At 43.5% G+C, this 14649-nt stretch overlaps 1 protein-coding gene across 4 annotated transcripts in view; it reads right to left on the bottom strand.

Moving 5' to 3' along the window:
* LOC110508785 (integrin beta-1) overlaps positions 1–14649 on the bottom strand; it is a 37470-nt gene that overhangs the window by 1807 nt on the left and 21014 nt on the right. For all 4 annotated transcript variants that reach the window (XM_021589607.3, XM_036966288.2, XM_090224842.1 and 1 more), the window contains 11 exons: positions 12414–12636; positions 11923–12093; positions 11458–11702; positions 10945–11100; positions 7306–7491; positions 5252–5392; positions 4194–4396; positions 3760–3998; positions 3249–3471; positions 2853–3088; positions 2354–2520 (listed from right to left, as the gene is read on the bottom strand). In XM_021589607.3, the coding sequence (XP_021445282.3) occupies positions 2354–2520; positions 2853–3088; positions 3249–3471; positions 3760–3998; positions 4194–4396; positions 5252–5392; positions 7306–7491; positions 10945–11100; positions 11458–11702; positions 11923–12093; positions 12414–12636 (2190 nt within the window). The remainder of the gene's footprint in view (positions 1–2353; positions 2521–2852; positions 3089–3248; positions 3472–3759; positions 3999–4193; positions 4397–5251; positions 5393–7305; positions 7492–10944; positions 11101–11457; positions 11703–11922; positions 12094–12413; positions 12637–14649) is intronic.

Here is a 14649-nt window from a genome sequence, read left to right as displayed (position 1 = left end):
AAAGATTTTCGACATTTTGTGAACAAAGCAGTCACATGTCCAATAATATAGCATGTTAATGGCACACACAACATGCAGTGAAATGTTAATGTTAAACCTTAACCCATTTAATAGATGTGGTCGTCCCAATGTGAAAGACCACTGTTGATTTTCTATTTTTTTTTCTTTATGTTTTATTCAAAGTTAATTTCTTAGACAAATGTGTTGTTCAATTTGCCTCAGTACCATAAACCTTAAACTCACTGCTGAAATGAGAAAATGGTTCTCTTACAGCTTTTGTCTTGAAGAAGAGAATGAACATATGAGCTGAAAACGTGTGTGGAAAACACTCAAGCACAAAACACTCCAAAGGGAAAGTAAAGTACATGCAGGAAGAAGGGAAAAGAAAGATGGGCAACACAAAATTAGTCTTATAGGACCACGACTTTACTCCCATAGCTTGGGTTCTGGAACTTATTACCGTAATTGCTGGACTATTAAAAGCACCTGAATATAAACCGCACCCACTGAATTATTAAAAAAATATGTATTTTGTACATAAATAAGCTGCACATGTCTATAAGCCGCAGGTGCCTACCGGTACATTGACACAAATGAACTTTACACAGCCTTTAAACGAAACACGGCTTGTAACAAAAATAAATAGGCTTTAACGAAACACGGCTTGTAACAAAAATTAAACAGTAGCCTACCAAGAAAGTAATTGGTCACTATCTTCCTCCTCCTGTGCACTGAAACCACTGAAGTCATCTCCTTCGGTGTCGGAGTTGAATAGCCTCAGAATTGCTTCATTCGATGTTGGATCGCTGCCCTCTTCAACACGCAGCAGTCCAGCCTTTCGAAACTCGTTGATGATAGCGGATTTTTTGACAATGCTCCACGCTGTCAGCAGCTCTATTTTCTTTTCCAACAGCCAGATCGATCGCCTTCAACTTGAAAGCTGCATCATATGCATTTCTCCGTGTTTTGACAAAATGACTACCGTAATCAGAATGATGGGAAGTTTCAGCGCGCTCGATTTACGTCACATTATGTGACGGTGCTCAGGCGGCATGAATCTTGTGAAAGCGGGAAAAATCCATAAATTAGCCGCGTCATTGTATAAACCGCGAGGTTCAACGCGTGGGAAAAAAGTAGCGGCTTATAGTCCGGAAATTACGGTAATAGGGCCCTTGTATATAGGATTCTCTTGCTATGGTCGATAATGAGACAAATGGGTTCGAGAAAAGAAAGACAAGAAAGAGCATGAAAAGAAGGTGAAGCAGTAAAAGATGACAGGCTGGAGGGATGGTTTGAAACAAAGCAGAAAGGCTTAGCCACCATTACCAGGAACTGGTATAAAGTAGAAGCCGCACAATTTGAAGAATGGCAAAGTATAATCCAATAAATGTTTAATATGGAAACTTGACAAATGCCTAAAGACTCCAAAAACCGGCATTTGAAAGTAACTGGGAGAAATGGATATCATTCACAAACCAGGAAGACTTGATTAACTAATATCTTGTTAACAATACAACATCACAACTCTGTTTCATTCTTTATATTATTCTGTACCTTTTGGATGGCAAATTCTGTTTGTTTTAATTTATTCTTTAGTAAAAACAAATGTTTGTTTGTTTTTCTACTGTTTTTGCTAAAAAAAAAGTATAATAAAATCCAAGTTGAAGTATTTAGCCTACTAAATAGTGTACATACAGAATACAAACATACTGTATCCAACCAAAATGGTATAGCAAAAGCCACGCTCTTGAGACGGAGGTTTTGTCCCAAATAGCACCCTATTCCCATTATGGTGTACTTCCACAACTTTTGACCAAGGCCCACAGGGCTCTGTTCAAAAGTAGTGCACTCTATAGGGAATAGTGTGCCATTTGGCCCTAGACCAGAGGCTAGTCTCTCTTAGCACACAAGTGCTCTGTCATACTACTATGAACATGGAATACTGTTGCTATGACTTCAGAGCACACTGAGCAGCTAGATTGAGCTTATTTTGGTAACATCAGCTTTATTACCTATTATGGACATGTAGTACTCATGAGTGGACAGATGGTGGCAGCACTGCCACCCTAGCCTAGCCTAGTCAGGGAAAGGCCCATAGAGGAAAGGTGAATAAAGTCTGTCTCAGCCTGAGCAGCATGCCAGGGCCATGTTTCTGTGCTGCAGTTGTTGGCACAGAACAGAAAGGAAAGGGGAGATTGAGCCAAAGAGATAACCAAGGCACACATATAACAGTTAGTGTTCACACAGAATCCCCTCTGGCCTTCAAAGGCACTGATATCTGCAATGTAAACAATAAAAAGCATCCACTGCAATTATTTTCCGAAAGCAAGTTTGTTGGTGTGATCCACCTTACCGTGTCCCACTTCGCATTCATTTTCTCCTTCTCGAACTTGGCAAATTCCCTGCGGTCATGGATGATCATGAGCAGCTTCCAGATGAGAAGGAGGGCCAGACCGATCAGCACGATGCCCGCCACCACGCCAGCCACGATGGGGATAATGTCAGGACCCGCTGGGCACTCTGGAGCACAGAAGGGCACACACACACACACACACGTGTAGAGTCAATGGCAACATTCTGCATTTACAGTTAATCACATACAATGGACATGGGCCTACACTGTGTGTGTGGTCCCTAATGGCATCTTATTCCCTTTGTAGTGCACAACTTCCTTTTGTAGTACACTACTTTTGACCAGAGACCACAGGGCCCTAGTCAAAAGGTTTGATTAGTGACACAGCCTGTAAAATGCTATACAGACATCGAGCCATTAGGGCAGGCTATTCTTAAAATGGATAATCAAATATTTGTATTTCTTTCAGAGAGTTGAGCAGCAACATCCGTCCACTCACCCAGAGTGTCGACCACGTAGACCTCACTCTCTGTGTGGTTCCTGACGGCGTAGGTGTAGTAGAACCAGCAGTCGTTGGCGTCCCTCTCCTTACAGTGGGATAGGGGGTAGGACTGGTCGGCTGGCTGGGGCAGCTTGTCCCGGTCCTTCACTCTGATCAGGTTGAAGTAGCTGCAGTCCCTCTCACACGTGTCCTTCTTCTCTCCTGTCTCAAAGGCCCGGCACTGAACACAGTCCCTGTAGAGGACAATCATCAATCAAACAAACGTTATTGTCCCAGAGCTAAATTTGGTCTGTAACCAGGGGTAACATGATAAAAGTCCATACAAAATACCTAAAAACAGATCGCACAAACAAACTAAAAGACTGCTTAGACACCCTGTGTTGTCAGGCTCACTTGTGCTCAGCGCAGACTCCGGGGCAGGTGGGGCAGATCTCACAGGTGGGACCCTGGAACTTGGGGTTGGTGCACTTGCAGACGCCACACTCGCAGGTGCCCCGGCCATTACATATCTGCTTGTTGGCTGCCAGGCAGGTGGAGGTGTCCAGGGAACAGTCGCAGGCGCTGCCCGTGTAGTTGGCATCACAGATACACACCCTGCACTCACAACGTCCATGTCCTAGTAGAGAGGAGGAGGGGAGAAAATAAAAGGTTCAATCAATGCTAGGCCTACACAACTCAACCACCCATTTGAAGAATCACCAAATCTAAAACATTTTCTTTCAGACCATGTCTGAGGAAAGGGGTAGAGAAAATGGAGGTTTGTTCAGTTGTTTATTCTTTTAATTAGCCTACTCATTATGGCTGTGGTAATGTTACAGTACGCAGCAGTGTCGAATGAATTCAATGTGTCAATGAAAACTTGTATAAAAGTACTCAAACCAAGGGGGCAAGCCACGGGTCCTACCTCCACAGAGTTTGTTGCTGGAGCGGTCACAGTTGAAGTTGTCACACTCGCAGAACTTCCCACTGTAACGTTCTTCTGGGTTCTCTCTCTTTTTACACTCACAGGTTCCACACACACAGTCTCCGTTGTTGCTGCAGATGTCTGTACCGTTGTCCTTCCGACAGTTAGCGTCCAGGTCGTCCGTCCTCACCTCGTCTGTACTGCACTCACACAGTCTGCCAATACGGCCCTCGTTGCACCTGAGAGAAAGCAAGAGACTTAGCATGCATCCCAAATGACACCCGTATCGACACCCTAGGGCTCAGGTCAAAAGTAGTGCACTATATAGGGAATAGGGTGCCATTTGGGATGCACACATGCACTCAGCGTATGGTTTCAGAACAACATTTCACACCCAAAAAAGTAGAACTAAAACAACTGTTTTTATATCGTACCTGCAGGCTCCACACTCAAAGGTCCCGTTGCCATTGTGGCACATCTCGCTGAGAGGTTTTCCATCTTTGGAACATTCACATTCGCAGATGAAGTTGAGGACGATCTCCACATTCTCAGTAAAACCCAGGGGCTTGATTGTAATGGTCTCGGACTTGCCTTGAGGCGGACACTTCTCGGACTTGATGGCAATCTCAAAGGACACCTAGATGATAGGATGAAGGTATTAGGGCGATTCAGTCGAAATGTCAACCTGCGCATGCACAAACTGTTAGTCATTTCCAAACTAAACGTCCATTATGCTGTATTGGGGCAAAAATGGTTTTGTTAGTCTAAATGCTATGTAAAATGGTTTTGTTAGTCTAAATGCTATGTAAAATGGTTTTGTTACAGTCTAAATGCTATGTAAAATGGTTGAGTTATATAGTGCTATTCAACTGGTAATTTTCCATGACTGTTTAGTTTTTCTCTTCTCACAGGAGTGATTTGCTGCTGGCTCTTTATCTCTACGGGCTCCAGAGGCCTTGCTCAATGTTAAAATCTTCATGCAGCTGAATAGGCTGTAAAGAACTCATCACGCCCCTCTCTTAGACATGTAGGCTGTGAGAACTGGTGTATAATGCTTTAAGGAAGTGGAGCTAAGTACCCTTCATCTCTCAAGCAGCTCTTTGTGTAAGAAGTATATAATGACTGTGTGTGACTCTGTAACTTTGAGTTTCCTCTCAGATGTATTCTGAGTGTAATCTCCCTTGCATTTGCTTGAATAAACTCTTATTAACTGGATAATGAGCTCTGCCTGATCCTTGGAACGAGTTTTCCTCAACAGCTGGAATCACCCGTCAGTAAACTCCTGGACACTGGCACTGAGAAAGACCTCTTGAGCAGAAAAGTTGACAATAAATGGTCTCAACGATATCCCCTCTTCTTGTTTTTCATTAGTAAACTCCTAAAATGTCTTGGATGGTTTAGACATTTTTCCAGATGTAACACATTTTTATTCTCAACCCATATTTCAATAGAGACCAGACGACTAAGGAAGGCTGTGCTAGCTCACACTTACCTCATCTCCAATGGAGATGTTCGAGCATTTTCTTCCATTCTCTCCTGTTCCAACCCAACCGTTCTTGCAGATGGACTTGTATGTTATGGATACACCTTCAGGCAGCTTGCCGTTTTCCAGAATGACTTCAGATGACAGAGACTATCACACGACATACAGAGAATATCTTCAGATGACAGAGACTATCACACGGCATACAGAGAATATCTTCAGATGACAGAGACTATCACACGGCATACAGAGAATATCTTCAGATGACAGAGACTATCACACGACATAGAGAGAATATCTTCAGATGACAGAGACTATCACACGGCATACAGAGAATATCTTCAGATGACAGAGACTATCACACGGCACACAGAGAATATCTTCAGATGACAGAGACTATCACACGACATACAGAGAATATCTTCAGATGACAGAGACTATCACACGGCATAGAGAGAATATCTTCAGATGACAGAGACTATCACACGGCATACAGAGAATATCTTCAGATGACAGAGACTATCACACGACATAGAGAGAATATCTTCAGATGACAGAGACTATCACACGGCATACAGAGAATATCTTCAGATGACAGAGACTATCAAACCACCAGTGCTTGACCTGGGCAGGAGCTCACCGGAGCGGAGTACAAGCACCTCTAATGTTCTGCTGCTTGAGTTCCTGTTCCTCTTCTAGAATATTAGATCAAAAGTATTGTGGAGCTCCTGCACCTAAATATAAACAGTACCGGCATCCAAAATGACTACCGGCACTTATTTCAGTACAAGTCAAGCACTGCAAACAACACACAGAGAAGTTCTTCAGATGACAGAGAATATCAAACAACACACAGATATGTTTTCAGATGACAGAGAATATCAAACAACACACAGAGAAGTTCTTCAGATGACAGAGAATATCAAACAACACACAGAGAAGTTTTCAGATGACAGAGAATATCAAACAACACACAGAGAAGTTTTCAGATGACAGAGAATATCAAACAACACACAGAGAAGTTTTCAGATGACAGAGAATATCAAACAACACACAGAGACGTTTTCAGATGACAGAGAATATCAAACAACACACAGAGAAGTTTTCAGATGACAGAGAATATCAAACAACACACAGAGAAGTTTTCAGATGACAGAGAATATCAAACAACATACAGATAATTTCAACAAAATATGTCAATAGAAGAACAGTAGTGCACAATATAGGGAATAGGGTCCAGTGCACTAAATAGGGAATAGGGTCCAGTGCACTAAATAGGGAATAGGGTCCAGTGCACTAAATAGGGAATAGGGTCCAGTGCACAATATAGGGAATAGGGTCCAGTGCACTAAATAGGGAATAGGGTCCAGTGCACAATATAGGGAATAGGGTCCAGTGCACTAAATAGGGAATAGGGTCCAGTGCACTATATAGGGAATAGGGTCCAGTGCACTATATAGGGAATAGGGTCCAGTGTACTATATAGGGAATAGGGTCCAGTGCACTATATAAGGAATAGGGTCCAGTGCACTATATAGGGAATAGGGTCCAGTGAACAATATAGGGAATAGGGTCCAGTGCACTATATAGGGAATAGGGTCCAGTGCACTATATAGGGAATAGGGTCCAGTGCACTATATAGGGAATAGGGTCCAGTGCACTATATAGGCAATAGGGTCCAGTGCACTAAATAGGGAATAGGGTCCAGTGCACTATATAGGGAATAGGGTCCAGTGCACTATATAGGGAATAGGGTCCAGTGCACTATATAGGGAAAAGGGTCCAATGCACTATATAGGGAATAGGGTCCAGTGCACTATATAGGGAATAGGGCCCAGTGCACTATATAAGGAATAGGGTCCAGTGCACTATATAGGGAATAGGGTCCAGTGCAATATATAGGGAAAAGGGCCCAGTGCACTATATAGGGAATAGGGTCCAGTGCAATATATAGGGAATAGGGTCCCATTTGGGAACCATCCCGGGTATTTATTTCCTGCACAGTAATTATTAGCTTTACATCAAACAGCCATTCCAAGTCAAAGTTAGGGAGTTAAACTCACGTTGTAAGAATCGATAATGAGCTTGATGACGTTGCTGGAGTTGGAGGACAGAGTTCCTACTGCTGACTTGGGGATGAGGTTCTTCAGTTCCTTGTAAACAGGCTGGAATTCCTCAGTAACAGCAAAAATGGTCTGAATGTTGTTGTCGCTCAGTTTCTGGACCAAATGGGCAATGGAGGGATAGTCCTGTCAATTGAAAAGAAATGCAAGATGAAAATGTTAAAACAAAGATCTAATGAACCATACCACTGAGACGTGCCAGTCATACAGCATGTTATACCATATACTAGGGGTAGGCAACTAGATTCAGCCGAGGGATGATTTTTGTCAGAGCGGATGGTAGAGGCGCCGGAACATAATTGTAATAATTTGTACACTGCAAATTGACTACAACTAAGCCCAAAAATGTAATGTATTTGAAAATAACAATAATTTCATACTTCGATAACATTGAGACATGATCATCTCTCTTTTTTTATTTGCGGGAATACTTGGGAACAGATTTCCTAAATATATATATATTTTTGCTGAATTCCTTGTGATTTCATTCTTTTTTGACCAAAATCAAACCAAAAATGTTTTACTAAAAATATTGGGGGGCACCCCCCAAAAAAACACTTGTGGGGCGGTTTGACCCGCGGGCCCGCCTTTTGCCGACCCTTGCCATATATGATACGTTAACTTTATTAGGGCTGTCCCCGACTAAAAAAAATATTGGTCGACCAAGAGTTGTCTGTTTTTTCAATCGATTGGTAGAAATTTTAAAACGTGCATTTTTCAAATAATTGACAAATCCTATGTGTTTAAATCAAATCAACTATATTCACTGAGGTTTTCTGATGCCTTAAGCACACTGTTTGATTAAATAATTAAGACTCACAAAAGACTAAAGGGAGCCCGACCAGCAATTGATTTGATTGTGCCAGGCTGGCTCAGAAAAAGACAGTGAGTGACTGTGTGACTAGCACCCATTGTCTCTCTCTGCTCTCTGCTGCAGTGACCACCACAGAACATTAAAGTGTTTATCGCGCTGTCCATGTCGCTGCAGTTGCAACATAATAACAGTCATTTCTGACAGAAAAGTTCTGTTACCGAAATCCCTAATTTGTTTAGGAAAAACATTCCCTAATCCCTCAACCCTTGACAGTTATGATGGAAGCCTGGAGGTTTTTATTCTAGGCATGAAGATACAGTATTTCAACATGTCCAGGTGATCAAATAAAATCAAATTTTATTTGTCACATACACATGGTTAGCAGATGTTAATGCGAGTGACAAGCGAAATGCTTGTGCTTCTAGTTCCGACCATGCAGTAATATCTAACAACTAATCTAACCTAATAATTTCACAACTACCCTTATACACACAAGTGTAAAGGAATGAATAAGAATATGTACATAAAAATATATGAATGAGTGATGGCCGAACGGCATAGGCAAGATACAGTAGGTGGTATAGAGTACATTTTATACATATGAGATGAGTAATGTAGGGTATGAAAACATTATATAACGTTGCATTGTTTAAAGTGGCTAGTGATACATTTAATTACATCAAGATGGCAAGATACAGTAGATGGTTTAGAGTACAGTATATACATATGAGATGAGTCATGAGGGTATGTAAACATGATATAAAGTGGCATTGTTTAAAGTGGCTAGTGATACATTTATTACATCAATATTTCCATTATTAAAGTGGCTAGATTTGAGTCAGTATGTTGGCAGCAGCCACTCAATGTTAGTGATGGCTGTTTAACAGTCTGATGGCCTTGAGATAGAAGCTGTTTTTCAGTCTCTAGGTCCCCGCTTTGATGCACCTGTACTGACCTCACCTTCTGGATGATAGCGGGGTGAACTGGCAGTGGCTGGGGTGGTTGTTGTCCTTGATGATCTTTTTGGCCTTCCTGTGACATCGGGTGGTGTAGGTGTCCTGGAGAGCAGGTAGTTTGCCCCCGGTGATGCATTGTGCAGACCTCACTACCCTCTGGAGAGCCTTACGGTTATGGGCGGAGAAGATGCCGTACCAGGCGGTGATACAGCCCGTCAGGATGCTCTCGATTGTGCATCTGTAAAAGTTTGAGCGCCACCTTCACCACGCTGTCTGTGTGGGTGGACCATTTCAGTTTGTCCATGATGTGTACGCCGAGGAACTTAAAACTTTCCACCCTCTCCACTACTGTCCCATCAATGTGGATAGGGGGCTGCTCCCTCAAGTCCACGATCATCTCCTTTGTTATGTTGACATTGAGTGTGAGGTTATTTTCCTGACACCACACTCCGAGGGCCCTCACCTCCTCCCTGTAGGCCGTCTCGTCGTTGTTGGTAATCAAGCCTACCACTGTAGTGTCGTCTGCAAACTTGATGATTAAGTTGGAGGCGTGCATGGCCACGCAGTCGTGGGTGAACAGGGAGTACAGGAAAGGGCTATGGTTTGCAATTGCACACGAGGACAAAGATCGTACATTTTGGAGAAATGTCCTCTGGTCTGATGAAACAAAAATAGAACTGTTTGGCCATAATGACCATCGTTATGTTTGGAGGAAAAAGGGGGAGGCTTGCAAGCCGAAGAACACCACCCCAACTGTGAAGCACGGGGGTGGCAGCATCATGTTGTGGGTAGTGCTTTGGTGCAGGAGGGTCTGGCACTTCACAAAATAGATGGAATCATGAGGAAGGAAAATGATGTGGATATATTGAAGCAACATCTCAAGACATCGGTTAAAGCTTGGTCACAAATGAGTCTTCCAAATGGACAATGACCCCAAGCAAACTTCCAAAATTGTTGCAAAATGGCTTAAGAACAACAAAGTCAAGGTATTGGAGTGGCCATCACAAATCCCTGACCTCAATCCTATAGAATATGTGTGGGCAGAACTGAAAAAGTGTGTGTGCGCAAGTAGGCCTACAAACCTGACTCAGTTACACCAGCTCTATCAGGAGGAATGGGCCAAAATTCACCCAACTTATTGTGGGAAGCTTGTGGAAGGCTACCCGAAACATTTGACCCAAGTTAAACAATTTAAAGTCAATGCTAACAAATACTAATTCAGTGTAACTTCTGACCCACTGGGAATGTGATGAAAGAAATAAAAGTTGAAATAAATCATTCTCTCTACTATTATTCTGACATTGCACATTCTTAAAATAAAGTGGCGATCCTAACTGACTTAAGACAGTGACCAGACAGTGACCACTATCCAACATGGGGGAAAGCTTATTTTTTATAAAATAATATTATTTTATTAGTGTTGCGGCATTGTTCTTGTGTAATATAACCATATACAATTTCAGTAGCACATGTTTTAGAGTGATGGATTGTGCCATCCCCACAGCCTCCACAATGGATCAGTCCACTCAGACAGGCGCGAATCTGACAGGTGTCTTGTACACCATGATATTACTGTTATAATATTTTTTGCTACTGCTCGACTAAAGAAATATCGGTTGACCAACAGCCCATTGACCCAACAATCGACCAGTAAACTAAATGGGGTCAGCCCTAAACTTTATTGTCCGTGTACATGGAAAGTCATTTTGTGAGTTCAGCATGCAAAATACACAAAATCAATACACTACAATAAAAACAAATGCAATACAAAATGGCTGGAAAGTATAGAGTAAGTAGAGAAACACATACGTAGTAATGGCTCATGGTGTACATGTTGTTCTCCAGATGACACTTCCCATCGTTGGGCAGAACAATGCCGCCCAGCTTGCCATCTCCAGCAAAGTGGAAGCCAGCATCAGTGGAGAACACCAGCAGACGTGTGACGTTCCTCCAGCCAATGGCATTCTGCAGGGGGAGGGGTAAAAACACATCCAATTAGAGCCCCCAAAAGAAAACAAATGCATCCAACTTTTTCAGTGAATCCTAATTATTTGTTGTAATGCTTTGGACTGACTGGTATTATCTCAATCATGAACCATTCTAGCTGATTATGAAGCTTTCTGTACTTCTGGGCTGGTATTTAAAAAGTGTCTTCGATTAGAAGTGCTGATCTAGGATCAGGTCACCCCGTCCATGTAATCTTATTCATCATGGTCAAAAAGGCTACATTGATCCTAGAACAGTACTCCTACTCTGAGATGCTTTATGATTACAGGCCCTGAAGTGAGACTATCCCACTATGGCCAGGGTCAGGTCACTCACCCCACAGACGGCCACCTGCATGATGGCATCGAATCCTCCCTCAGGGGAGTCCAGGTTTCCAGAGATCTGCTGCTTACTGACCAGGCTGTTGAACTCCTCCCCGTTCTCAGTCAGCTTCAGCACGTTCTTATAGCTGAAGGGGCTGGTGCAGGTGTCGTTGTTGGTGCTGGTGCAGGGGTTCAGCAGTCTGGCTGGGGTAGTGCTGATGTATGGCATCACCGTCTTCTCCACAAAGGAGCCGAAACCTGGTCAGGAAAACAGCCAATGTTGAGAAGAAGAACAACAAGATACTTCATTGATCCATTTTCCTTGCAGTCCATTGAAATCTGTATTTTGCTCTGATCCCAACACAGGTTGGAACAGAGGATAGCCACAGTGAAGTACCCAATAAGCGGTTTTACCTTCCTTCTTTCTGAATGACCTTACTTTGAACATTTTGAGTATGTGAAGTTTCATGTCTTTTACCGATCTTGAAGTCTGAGGTGACCTCCTTCATCTCACGCATCAGGTCAGTCCCCAGATTCTTGACATTCTCCAAATCGTCTTTCATGGAGAAGGAGAGATCCATCAAGTAGTAGAGGTCGATAGGGTAGTCCTCTGCCCTCTTGAACTTCAACTTAAAGGTCTGGGCCTCACCTTCATGTGAGAAAGGAATGGAACAGATTCAGAGAACATGAAGACTCTTCATCATTCAATATTTTACAAATATCAACAGGATTCTGCCTGAAAACTTGGATTCAGAAAAGAAAGATTGCATATTCTAATATGTCATGTTTAGATAAAGTATCACATGGCCAATGAGCTGGTCAGGTCAGGAGGCAGGGCCCATATTCACAAAACCTCTTAGAGTAGGAGTGCTGATCGAGGATCAGGTCCTCCATGTCCATCTTATTCGTTATGATCTAAAAGGTCAAACTGATCCAATAATCAGCACAGGTCAGGAGTCAGGTCATTACCGGATCGGAGGTTGAGGGTGAGTTTCTGAGGCTGGATCTGAGTGATCTGGTCAGCCTTCAGCTTCTCTGCCATGTCCTTCTTGCGGTTGGTGACAGCCTTGTTCTTGTTGATGGAGGTGCTGCCCCGGGGGTTCTCAATCTTGGCCTTAGTGCAGCCCTTCGTGATCAGGGACTGTAGCTCATCACAGCGTGCTGACTTAGACTCTCCCTGCTTCAGGAAGTCCTGCACAGAGACAAATATGACAAATAACCCACATGTTCTTGTTTTTTATGTTATTTGTAATTACTTCTTTGATTGGTTTTCAAAATAGTCAACATACACATGATGAAGCACTCATTGTGATATGACATTTCTGATGATTTTGCAGTATGAAGAAGGAGCAAGTTCGGTCAGAAGTTCAGTCAGATCCATGAGTGGTTTCAAGTTAGGTGGAAAATATGGTGGGTGCTGTCGAGTGGGTGAAGGTAACCCGAAGTGAATTGTCACGTTTGTTTGTGTTTCTTCAGATCAGAGGGAGCAGGCTCTCCGTGCGACGCAACTTGGGGAAAGACCTGTATCTTGCTTTGCGCTAAGGTACAGGGCACTACTAAAGGGAGGGATTTCTGGGATACCATTAAGTGCGGAGGTGGAGCAATTGAAGTTGAAGATTCCTGGTGTTTGTGACGCCTGCCGTTTGGTGTGACTCAGACCCAGTGGAGAGCGTGGTGAAACAGGTGACAGCCTGCTATTTTGAACTTTGATTTAGTCTTTACCTGACAAAGTAATGTTAGGATATATGAGTTATGCTGTTAGAACTTTTGTGCCGACTACACTGCAGTGTTCTAGGTGTCACGTTTATGGGCATGTAGAAGCAGTGTGTAGTAGGGGGATTCCAAAATGTGGGAAATGTGCAGAGATGGGACAGAGGAGTGGTGTAGTTTCGGTGGGAAAAGCTGTGGGTCAACTGTATCGGCGGTGTTCGGTGCGAGAAAGGAAGGTTGAGGTTGCCAGTCTCAGAGTAGTGCAGAAGGTGTGGTATGCTGAGGCAGTGAAGAAAGTAGAGGAGGGAGGATGTAGGGTAAAGGATTCTGAGAGGATCCCTGTGAATAGTACATCTGTACCAGAACAGAGGTATAGGGCAATGAGTGATATACACTACATGACCCAAAGTATGTGGACACCTACTCGTCGGACATCTCATTCCAAAATCATGGGCAATAATATGGAGTTGGTCGACCCTTCGCTGTTATAACAGCCTCCACTCTTCTGGGAAGGCTTTCCATTAGATGTTGGAACATCGCTGCAGGGACTTGCTTCCATTCAGCCACAAGTGCATTAGTGAGGTTGGACACTGATGATGGGTGATTAGGCCTGGCTCGCAGTCTGCATTCCAATTCATCCCAAAGGTGTTAGATGGGGATGAGGTCTGGGCTCTGTGCAGGCAAGTCAAGGTATTCCACACCGATCTCAACGAACCGTTTCTGTATGGACCTCGTTTTGTGCACAGGGGCATTGTCATGCTGAAACAGGAAAGGGCCTTCCCCAAACTGTTGCCACAAATTTGGAAGCACAGAATCGTCTAGAATGTCATTGTATGCTGGAGCGTTAAGATTTCCCTTCACTGGAACTAAGGGGCCTAGTCCGAACCATGAAAAACAGCCCCAGAACATTATTCCTCCTCCACCAAACTTTACATTTGGTACTATGAATCGGGGCAGGTAGCGTTCTCCTGGCATGCGCCAAATCCAGGTTAATCCGTCGGACTGCCAATGGTGAAGTGTGATTCATCACTCCAGACAACGCGTTTCCACTGCTTCAGAGTCCAATGGCGGTGAGCTTTACATCGCCACAGCTGACACTTGGCATTGCACATGGTGATCTTAGGCTTGTGTGCGTGCGGCTGCTCGGCAATGGAAACCCATTTCATGAAGCTACCGACGAACAGTTCTTGTGCTGACGTTGCTTCCAGAGGCAGTTTGGAACTAAGTAGTGAGTGTTGCAACCGAGGACAGGCGATTTTTACGTACTACGCGCTTCAGCACTCAGAATCCCCATTCTGTGAGCTTGTGCGGCCTACCACTTCGCGGCTGAGTCGTTGTTGCTCCTAGACGTTCCCACTTCACAACAACAGCACTTACAGTTGACCGGGGCAGCCTTAGCAGGGCAGAAATTTGACGAACTGACTTGTTGGAAAGGTGGCATCCTATGACGGTGCCACATTGAAAGACACAGCTCCTTAGTAAGGCCATTCTACTG

The sequence above is a fragment of the Oncorhynchus mykiss genome, chromosome 28, assembly GCF_057628025.1.
Source record: "Oncorhynchus mykiss isolate SJ-2025 chromosome 28, ASM5762802v1, whole genome shotgun sequence".
Lineage (NCBI taxonomy): Eukaryota > Metazoa > Chordata > Actinopteri > Salmoniformes > Salmonidae > Oncorhynchus > Oncorhynchus mykiss.
This window is presented reverse-complemented; position numbering and strand designations above follow the sequence as displayed.